General features: G+C 62.6%; 1 protein-coding gene across 1 annotated transcript; it reads left to right on the top strand.

The window, feature by feature from the left end:
* Positions 1-359: 359 nt before the first annotated feature.
* GABRD (gamma-aminobutyric acid type A receptor subunit delta) lies at positions 360-9,522 on the top strand. The gene is given in 10 exon segments (XM_045895535.1): positions 360-427; positions 4,991-5,103; positions 5,393-5,460; positions 5,543-5,763; positions 6,841-6,923; positions 7,474-7,611; positions 8,294-8,449; positions 8,688-8,899; positions 9,222-9,374; positions 9,376-9,522. Coding segments are annotated over 10 exon segments (1,359 nt in total).
* Positions 9,523-10,764: the final 1,242 nt, after the last annotated feature.

Here is a 10,764-nt window from a genome sequence, read left to right as displayed (position 1 = left end):
CAGTGCTGCGGTGCGGGAGAGCCGGACCCCCGAGGGGGGCGCGGCTAGGCGGGGCGGGAGCTGGAGGCGGGGCGCTGCTGCGTGGTCCAGGGGCGGGGAGGAATCGGCGCGGCTCCGGAGTGCGGCGGGGCTCGGCGGCAGGTGGGGGCGGACGGGCGGGGCGGCTGGGGGGCGGCCCGGTTCGGGGCGGGGCGGGCTCCGGGTTCCGCGCTCCGTCCGCCCTCGCGCCCGCGCTGCGCGCCCTCCCGCTCCCGCCCAGCCTGTGCCGCTACCGCGGCCGCCGGAGAAGCAACTTCTCGAGCGCCCGCGCCCGGCGGGACCCCGGCGCCGCCCCCGGTCCAGCGCCGAGCGCCGAGGCCATGGACTCGCTGGCCGGGCTGCTGCCCCCGCTCCTGCTTCTCTGCGCGCAGCAGCACCGCGGCACCAGGTAAGCGAGCCGGCGTCCGCGTGCGCCCAGGGTCGCCCTCGGTGGGGAGCACCCTCGCTCCTCATCCCCACCCCCACCCCTGTCTGCGCCATCCCCCGTCTTCATCTCTCCCGCCGACTCCCGTCTTCATCCCCCCGTCCACCCCCATCTTCCCGCTAGGACTCCCCCCCACCCCGTCTCCCCCGCGGGCGCTTCTCTCCAGACTCACCGCACTGCTGCCCTTGGGGCGCGGGCCGCGGCCACCCCAGCTCCTGCGGCCCCGGGTGCTGTCCGCCGTCCCGGTGCTGAACCGGCGCCGCTCGGCTGGACGAGGGCCTGGGAGACGCTCCCAATTCTCCCGGGTTCCCCGGGCTCGCTGGGGTCCTCGGCCCCGGAGGCACTTGGCCGGTCCCTGGCTGCCTGGTGCCCTTCCAGGCGCGGGCTGAGCGCTCAGCTCGGCACGAGCGGCAGGCAGGCAGGAAGGAGCGATCCTGAGGACACGGGGGAGGAGGCTGCTCCTTTTCCCAAGGGAGCAGAGCTACACAGACGAGCTTCCGCCGCAGCTAGCAGGGCTGGGGTGGACAAGATAAGGGTTGTGTGTGGTCGTCAGAAAGTTGGGGCCCAGGACGCTGTGGAATCTCCTTTCAGGGGCCGTTTCAAATGGAATCCACTGAACTCCAGAGTATGCAGGTGGGAAGGAGCCTGCTGCCTCTGGTGGGGGGTGGGGGGCGAGTAGTTGTGGGAGGTGAGGAAGTGAGGGGGTGGGGGACTGCAACGACAACTCAGGATTTCTAACTGTTGGGGGAGGGGAGGAAGGAAGAGGTTAAGAAGAAGGGTCCCCCTGGGCTGTGGCTTCCTCCCTTTGGCTTCAGGGACCAGTAGGGTCCCTGCTGGCTTGTCTCTTCTCTGGGGACTGGAAATGGGCTCCAGGTAGCCCGGCATCCCATGCACTTATCCTGGCCACCTTCCACGGGAGATGTGAAGGACCTTTTTGAAGATCATCTTGGTACAAGGGCTGCAGAAAACCAGAACAAGAACAGCCTCCCTTCCCCGCCCCCCAGCATTCCAGACTTCTGGACCCTTGGAAACTGGAAAATGTTGAACATCAGCCTGTGTTTGGGCTGTAGGCACTCAGGCAGCACATATCAGGGAGGTGGGGGAGATGTGGTCAGACTTTCCTTGGTGGTGGTTGGGGGGCAGAACCAGGAAGCTCTGGGTCTGGCCACAGTGTGGCCATTGTGCCCAAGACCACAAGCAGCGTTGATGCGACCCCTGTGCTCGGGAGGGCTTTGTTCTTTTATTGAGCTCCATGACCCCTTTCCCTCTTCTTACTTCAAGGTAACAGGAAGGGCAAAGCACTGAGGCGTGGCCATGGACGTATGTGCTAGAGGCCTGGGATCAGCTGTGGGCCCAGCACAGCCATGTAGCTGTGATTCTTAAGTCCCAGCTGCTCTGAACCCCAAAGTCTTAGCTCAAGTTTGACACCAAAGCTCATTTGGTGGCAAAGCCTGTTCTGCTCTTACATGAGTCTCATTCATCCTACTTTTGGGGCCTACTTAAACTTTCCTGCTGGGAAATTCTCCAGACACCCCCCCGCACCCCAAGTCCATATGTGCATTATATTGCCTTTCTAAAAGCAGAAACATTCTGCACTCTGACCCACATCTGGCTTGGGGTTTGGGTAATGGATGTGTCTGTTTGCCCGTGCAGGGAGGCTGGCAGGCTGCGGCCCCGGCTGGGAGGAAAGCCTCTGGGCTTTGTGGGCCTTGGTGGGCAACCTTCAGACAGCGCCGTGCTGTCAGTCTGGGGCCTCCTCTCCCACCAGCTTCTGTTTCCCTCCACGCTAGAAGCCAGGGGGACAGCACCCTCCCTTCCCTCGGTCCTGGTCCTCACCCCTGGAGTGGTGTGGGAGGACAGGAGGTGCCGGCTCTGGCCGCCGCTGCTCAGGTCAGATCCTGGGCTTGCTGGTAGGAAGGCGTTGGTGGGAGAAGAAGGAAAGTGCTGTGCTGCGTCGGCGGGTGGGGCCAAAGCTGTGCCTTCCCCGAGCCCCCCTCGTGCAGTGGGTGCCTGAGCTTGCCGGCCACAGCCCCCTTGGCTGGCCCCCTCTGGGTTGCTGGCACCTCCACCTCCCTGGGGAAGCTCTGTCTGTAGCTCCCGCCTTGCCGGCTCACCGTGGGACCGTCGCCGTGTTCCTCTTCCCCCTGGTAACCGAGGTGCCAGTGCCGCTGTCGGGGACTGTGGGCTTGCGTGTGCACGGTGGAAGGATCCTCGGAGGGAAGAGGACCCCGCCGCCTTGCTCAGCGACACCCACCTTTCCTTTCTGTCTCCAGGGGCACAGACGAGTGACAGGGTGGGCTGGTTGCTCAAGGGGTCAGTCGAGGGAGGGAGGCCCAGTGGTGCCCGACAGCTAGGTGCTAGCCACAAGTGTTTTCATGGTGCCTGCTTCATCCCAGGAGTCTGGGCATGTGTCTCCGAGCTGCTCTGTCTGTCTACACAACAGGAGCCCCTGCCCTAGGCCATCGTTGGGCCCAAGGCCATCAGATGAAGCAGAACCTCTCTCCCAAGGTGCTGGTCAGAGTCCCCACAAGCTTACCCCTTGCTGAGCAACCCCCACATGGAATGTGGACCCCTTTCCCCCCTTTAGCTGCCCACCTGAACCATGGGGGGAAAGCAAGGCCCTCCACGACCCAGGCTGGCATGCGGGGCATCTCCTTGGATGGCCCTTGACATCTCTTCACAGCTGGAAAAACAAGCAGCCCCTGTCCTAGGTGAGAAGTGAGATGGGGCCGGGAGCCTGTCCCCTCCGCGCCCCCTTAGGGTTGGCAAAGGCTGAGAAGTCCACTGGCATCCTTCCAGTTCAAGGCGAGCTTCATGACCAGGGGCTTCCCCACTGTCTTGACTTCGTGCCTGTGAGTGCGCATGGGACCCAGCCGAGGAAAGGTGCGCCTGCCTGGGCCACCACCCTGAGGCCAGGCTTGGATGGTGTCTCCTGACAGCCTTGTTGCGGGCAGGCTAGCCGCTGCAGCAAGATGGCAGCCTGGCCAGTCCAAAAATAAAACCTAATACCAGTCCCTTTCCATCCGATCTTCAGGGTGACCTCCATTTGTGTTTTTAATTGGGCTTTACTTGGGGCCAGGACTTCGTTCAAGTCCTTCTCATACTTAGTTACCAAATCACCTGCCTTACCCCCGCCCTAGACCAGGTCATTGCCTAGAGGGACCAAGGCGGTCCTTCGGGATAGGTCAGTGTTTGTGAGTTTCCTTCGCTAAGGAGCTCTTGGTTTAAATTCGACCTTCTTCAAAGGGTCCGTATATGAAACAGAAGAGGGGTTGTCCCAGGCAAGCTCTCCTGGTGTTCAGCGTTATTACAGAGTAACACAAGGGTGCTGTTCTTGAACGCCCTTCTGAATGCCCTCCTCCCTTCCTGCCCGACTGTGGACGGGCCCTGCCCTCTGGCTGGAGGGCGGGGTGTGTGCGTTTCCTGGGGCTGTTCTAACAAGTGACCTCAAACTGGGGGGCTTAAGACCAAAGACATTTATTCTTTCCCAGCTCTGGAGGCCGGAAGCCCGAGATCAAGTCTGAGGACAGGGCTGACTCCTTCTGGAGGGTTCTGAGGGAGGATCATTCCTGTGGTTCTCTGCAGCTTCGGGCGCTGCTAGGGTCCGTGGCATCCCTTGCCTTGTGGCTGCATCTCTCCGATCTCTGCCTCTGTTGTAACACGGCCTTCTCCCTGTGTGTCTGCTTTCTCTTCTTATAAGGACACCACTCATTGGGTTTAGGGCCACCCTAATCAAGCACGATATCATCTTAACTAATTACAGCCCAATTTCTGAGGTTCTGGGTGGACATGAGTTTTGGGCAATGCTGTTTACCCCAGGACAGGTAAGCACAAGCAGGGGTGGGCAGCCTTTGGCAGTCTGGTGTGTACCGGCCGTACCCATACGATGAGGCTCTGCCAGGGACAAACACGACCCGCACAGGCTGCCAATGGGACTCGCTTGCAACCCTTGGCATGGGCCCCCGCTGCTCTGGGGTCAGGCTAAGCCTCAGAAGCACAGGACAATTTGGGGATCTCTGGGGCCAGGACTGGGCCTGCCTGGAAAGGGACAGAGAGCAGGAGGTCGGCTACAGTGTCCCCATGGGCCCTTCACCTTGCCCTGGGTCAGGGCACCTTGCCCTCACCCATCCCCCCCCTCCCCGGCCCTCAGCTTCCTGGTCACTTATCTCTTCTCTCAAGTCACCTCCTGCAGGACACTTTACCCTCAGAGGCTGAAAGGGAGGCCATGTGCCCTTGTCAGAGTCCTCCGAGGTTATTCATCGAGAGTCTCCAGGGGTGGGGACTCTGCCTGACGCAGCAGGCTCGCTCAAGGCCAGGTGGGCCGGAGGTAGTTGGGCAGAGAGGCTGGTGGGTGAGGCGGAAGAGTCCTGGGCCCTGCTCCTCCCTGGGGCTTCCTGGTTTTGGCAGGAGTTACTGGGATTGGCCAGGTCTAGCCTGGAGGGGCTCTCACAGTGGCTCAGGCCCAGCAGGGGACCTAGGCTCCATCCCTGGCACCCAGACTGTGACCAGTGGGAACTTTGTTTCCAGAGCAATGAACGATATTGGGGACTATGTCGGCTCCAACCTGGAGATATCCTGGCTTCCCAACCTGGATGGCTTGATGGAGGGCTATGCTCGCAACTTCCGGCCTGGCATTGGAGGTGAGGGCGGCCGGTGGGGGCACGGGTGGACCCCTGCATCCCACTGGGTGTGTGAGCCTTGCTGGCTCTGGGATGGCTCCCCTGAGGGGTGCATCTGCAGTCCCCAAGGGGTGAGTCAGGCTTCGACAGCTAGCCCCCTCAGGGAGACAGCTAGGAAGATGGATCTTCTCAGCATCTCATTGCAGACGCTCACCGCCACGGTCCTCCCTGCAAGACCCTGGCTGAGCTGAGTCCTGCCTGGCTGGGCTTTCGCTGGGTGGAGAGCCTGGCCTCAGCGCCTCCCTTGCAGGACCCCCGGTGAACGTGGCCCTTGCCATCGAGGTAGCCAGCATTGACCACATCTCGGAGGTGAACATGGTAGGTGCCGGCCAGCCTCCGCTGCACCCCTGCCCGGCCCCCAGGGCAGGAGCAGGGCTGACGGCCGGCCCCGGCCCCACAGGAGTACACCATGACCGTGTTCCTGCACCAGAGCTGGACGGACAGCAGGCTGGCCTACAACCACACCAATGAGACTCTGGGCCTGGACAGCCGCTTCGTGGACAAGCTGTGGCTCCCGGACACCTTCATTGTGAACGCCAAGTCCGCCTGGTTCCACGACGTGACTGTGGAGAACAAGCTCATCCGGCTACAGCCTGACGGGGTGATCCTGTACAGCATCCGGTGAGCCCGGGACCAGCCTCGCCAGGAGGCTCTGCTGGGGGCTGGCGGGCCGTTGGCGGCCCCCGGCCTCCAGCACCGCTTCACACACAGCCGCTGCGCAGGTGGCCGCTGGAAGCCCGCAGGTGCAGCTTTTCGGCCGATGCGGTGCCTTCCTGTTTCTTATGCGGGGGTGAAATTCACATAACATAAAATTCACCATTTCAACGCGAATGATTCAGTGGCATTTAGTAGATTTGCAGTGTTGTGCAAACATCACCTCTATCTGATTCCAGAACGGCTCATTCCCCGAAAAGGAGACCCCGGGCCCATGAGCACTCACTCCCCCCTTCCCCCACGTGCCCCGACTCGCTTTCTGCCCCTTCTGCACATTTCATGTCCGTTTGTGTCTGCCTTCCTTCCTTTAGCGGTGTTTCTGGGGTTACCCCTGTTGTGAGGTTTGTCAGGATTTTGTCCCTTCTGTGGCTGAGTGGCATTCCGTGGCCTGGTGCCCCCTCATGCACTCACGAGCTCTGGGCGGCTGCCACGTGCCGGCCGTCGTGGGTTGTGCTGCCGTGAACGTACATGTACACGCATTTGTTTGAACGTGAGCTTCTGACGTGTGCCTTTTGAAAACAGCATAGCTGCCAACATTTTAAAAACCGGGAGATTTATGTAAGAATCTACATTCTTCTGGAAAGTCAGAACATTTGGCAGCCCGGGCCTTCTCCCACACGGCCCGGTCAGTGGGGCTGCCCAGAGGCCGTCCTTTAGCGCAGGTCAGGTGCTCAGCTGGCACCTCCCTTCTAAGCCCCTAACGTAGCCACACAGTCAAGCGTTTTGAAGGACGAGGAAAGTGAACGAAGCCCAGCTGTGATTCCTGAAGAGAGACCCACAACTCTCCACGGACCGTAGCTTTCCGTTCTCCCCCCGATGCCAGCACCTTGCCGACAGAGCCCGAGAGGCCGCTGGGCCGCCCTCGCTGGAGGTGGCCCCTCTGGGTGGGGGGCTGGGGCGTCTGTGCCTGTGGGGCAGGAGGACCACAGCATCTTGGGCGCCGGCCTCACTCCCGGAGACCTCACCAGCATGTTGTCTGGGCAGAATCACCTCCACGGTGGCCTGTGACATGGACCTGGCCAAGTACCCCATGGACGAGCAGGAGTGTATGCTGCATCTGGAGAGTTGTGAGTGCCCTTCTGGGGGCCGGGACAGGGTGGCGCTCTGCTCGGGGCAGGCGGTGCTCGCGTCTCCGGTGGCTCTGCGGGGGGAACACAGGGGACTCACACTGTCGGGGAGCTTTGCAGCTGGCCTGGCTCGGGGACCGGGAAGCAACTGGGACGGGCCCCGTGCAGTCAGAGGCCTGGGCTGAAGAGAAGGAAGAGAGAGCTGGAAGCCCTGACCAGCCCGGCCCTCTTCCCAGGGGTCAGTGCCTTGCCTGGGACAGATGGGTGTGGAGCCCAGACGAGGCACGTATTTGTGTCATTCGGCCAGTGTGATAGCCCCCGTGGGTCACCTGCAGATGGTGACCTGCCCTTTGTCTAGCTCTTCTGGCCCTGTCCTCCTGCCTGGGGTGCTGGGCATGGCCGCAGGCCTTCTTGCTCCTGGCTAGGTCTTCCCGTGCTGTCCCCTGTCTCTGCCGTATCAGGCTCCCCATGTGGACGGGGTGCTCCTGCTGGGGGCTTCCAGGGGCTGGGGGACACCAGGCTCTGCTGCCCACCTGGGGCTCTCCTGCAGATGGCTACTCATCTGAGGACATCGTTTACTACTGGTCTGAGAACCAGGAGCAGATCCACGGGCTGAATAAGCTGCAGCTGGCTCAGTTCACCATCACCAGCTACCACTTCGCCACAGAGCTGATGAACTTCAAATCTGGTAACGCAGCTTCTCGTGGCCTCTTCCTATGAGCCTGGCTTGTGGTTTTCTGGCACTTTTAACTAAGCTGTTAGTCGACTCTGAGGACCCCCTGAGGAGGCAGCTGGAAAGCCACGGATGGGCACAGGCTGCACCGGACCCGGGGACTCAGGATGCCACAGTGCGGACGTGGGTCAGGCTTTCTCTGCCTCATTGCTCTGTCCTTTGCTGCTTCCCGGAGGCCAGCAGCGCTTGGGGTTTGGGGAACACGAGGGGCGAGGGCGTCAGGGGCCACGCCTCCTGGGGCTGCCTTGTCTCCTGCCCACTCCTGCCCCTTCCCAGCTCCTACCGTGTGGTCACTGGTACCAGCGAGCCCCCCTGGCTCTTTCCTTTAGCTTGACTGTGCACCGAGGAGGGCCAGGAGAGGTGAGCCGGCCACACGGCGGGGAGAGTCCCCTGGCCCAGTGCAGCACTGGAACCTGTCCCCTCTCCTTCCTCTGGGTGGCCCTGCAGAGAGCCAGCCTCTCTCCCGGGACAAGGCCCAGGGCAGGGGAGACCCCTGGCCCATCAGGGTGTGTGGGGAGGTGATGAAGGCAGGGCTCTGGGGTTCGCAGTGGCCCCCAGTGCCTGCCACGCCTTCCACTCCACCCGAGTGCCACCGCATGTGGGGGTCAGGTCCCAACCGGGAGCGTTTCCCCGGCAGCCGGTCAGTTCCCTCGGCTCAGCCTGCATTTCCACCTGCGGAGGAACCGGGGCGTCTACATCATCCAGTCCTACATGCCCTCCATCCTCCTGGTCGCCATGTCCTGGGTCTCCTTCTGGATCAGCCAGGCAGCAGTGCCGGCCAGGGTGTCTCTAGGTACGGGGCCCTGACCGCTCCTCGGAGGAGCTGGCGGAAGGGCGGGAGCCCAGAAGTAGGACCCAACCCTGCTAGCCACAAGCTCGCGTCTTGCCCCTCAGCCCCTTGCTCCCAGCTGTCCTGGGTCAGTGGCCAGCCGGGCCGGGCCAGGCCAGAGGAGCCTGACCTGCCCCTGGGCCAGGGGTAGGGGTGCGGGAGATGACAGGGCCCCAGCAATGTCACCGCCCCTTCCCAGCAGGTATTACCACGGTGCTGACCATGACCACGCTGATGGTCAGCGCCCGCTCGTCGCTCCCACGGGCCTCGGCCATCAAGGCGCTGGATGTGTACTTCTGGATCTGCTACGTCTTTGTGTTTGCCGCGTTGGTGGAGTATGCCTTCGCCCACTTCAATGCTGACTACCGGAAGAAGCAGAAGGCCAAGGTCAAGGTCAAGGAGCAGAAAGCAGAGGTGAGGCTGAGCCTGCCGGCTCTCTGGTGTTCAGGATCAAGGACAGCCCCCCCTACCCCCTCCTGGTGCCCCCAAGCCCCACTCCCTCCACCCCCAACACAGAGGGGCAACAGTGCTGGGGCCACTTTTCCTGGGACCCATGCAGGACCCTCTGCCCACTGCTCTGGGGAGGTCACCTGCAGCCCCCCGTGCATAAGAGCAGGCCCAGACTCTGGCCCGTCCTGCTGCTGGACGCGGGCCCAGGTTGGGGGTCCTGAGGTGGGGGGAGCCTGCCCTCGGCTCAGCCGTGTCTCCTACTCCCCCCCCCCCCCCCACCGTGCAGATGGATGTGAAGAACGCCATCGTGCTCTTCTCCCTGTCGGCTGCTGGTGCCACCCAGGAGCTGGCCGTGTCCCGCCGGCACTGCCGCAGGCCTGGGAACCTCATGGGCTCCTATAGGTGTGTGGACATGGAGATGGGAGAGGCCAGGAAGCGGGGGGGGGGCCCGCGCGGGGGGCCAAGGAGGCCTCCGTGCGCTTTTCAAGCCCATTGACGCAGACACCGTCGACATGTATGCCCGCGTGGTGTTCCCTGCGGCCTTCGTGGCCGTCAACGTCCTCTACTGGGCGGCCTACGCCATGTGAGGTGGAGGTGGGGCTTCGCCTGTCCCGGAGCCCCCAGCCCCTGGGAGAGAGGCTCTTGGGTTGATGTGCCTGCTCTGCCTGTTTCGAAGGGGGCCCGACAACAGGCCACATAAAACAAGAGGAAAACGCTGGCCTCCCTAAGTACCCCAGGCTCTGTCCCCACCATCACCTGGAAGACCACCCTGGGGCTCTCCCGTGCACCTCTCCTGCAGACCCCTGGCCCGGCTCCTCCTGGGCGGCAGAGCCAGCCTGACCCGAGGCTGAGCCAGGCAGGCTCAGGGCCCTTGAGGAACTCTGCATTCGATTCAGAAAACAATCCTGACTCGAGGCATGTACTCTGTGGGCTTGGGACCAGGTCGTGGGAGGCCGGGCGTGGGCCGTGCTACCTTCTTGGTGAGATGGTGGAGAACGGCATCCATAGGCCGTGGGTCCCAGCATGAAATAAAACAAAGCCTTCGGCTGCTGGCTGTGTTCTCTGTCTCTGAGGCTGAGCTGCGGCTGCAACCTTGCTGACTAGAGAGTTGTCCTCGAGCTGTGCGCTCCCTGGGCTCAGGACAGAGGGGTTTGGAGCTGTCTCACCGGCGAGCCGTGTGGCCACGTCCTTGGGCATCGGTGGGAGGGTGGAGGTGCAGGGACCTGGAGCTCGAGGAGTCACATCCCACCTTGGTCTCTTGGTCCCACGGCCAGGGGGCCACAATGCTGTCTTCTCGGATGTGGTGATGGGCAAAGGGAGGCCACTGAGTCCCCACAAATACCACTCAGCCCCTTCCCATCTCTGCAGCCACCACGGACGTGGGGTGACAAGGCTGCAGCAGGGTGACGGGGGTTGTTGGTCACCGGAGATCTGAATAAGGGGGTCCGGATTTTCCACGGCACCAAAGCAGAGCAAGTCATCACACTCAGAGGCAACCGGAGCCGGCAGTGAGAGAAGCTGTGGTCGCTGCAGACTCCGGACAGCCGGCTCCCGTGGCCAAGGTCAGCCATGGGCATGCCGTGTTGTGGTCAAGGTGGCAGCCAGGCAACTGCCCAGCTGGCCCCGTGGTGCCCCTCCTGGTGCCCCCCCCCCCCGCAAGCCACCTCAAGGGGAGCATGATGGTGACTTTGCATGAATCAGACTCTGTGAATCAGGTGGCCCTGCCTTCTGCCTCCAGCAACACAACCTGCCCAGGGGTCTGCAGTGTCTCGAGGCCGTGGGGACAGGAGGCTAGAGGATCCTTACTCCCAAAGGGCTTAGCTGGCAGA

This window comes from Mirounga angustirostris, unplaced genomic scaffold, assembly GCF_029215605.1.
Source record: "Mirounga angustirostris isolate CCGP_5_RB_7025 unplaced genomic scaffold, mMirAng1.0.hap1 SCAF_4, whole genome shotgun sequence".
NCBI lineage: Eukaryota > Metazoa > Chordata > Mammalia > Carnivora > Phocidae > Mirounga > Mirounga angustirostris.
This window is presented reverse-complemented; position numbering and strand designations above follow the sequence as displayed.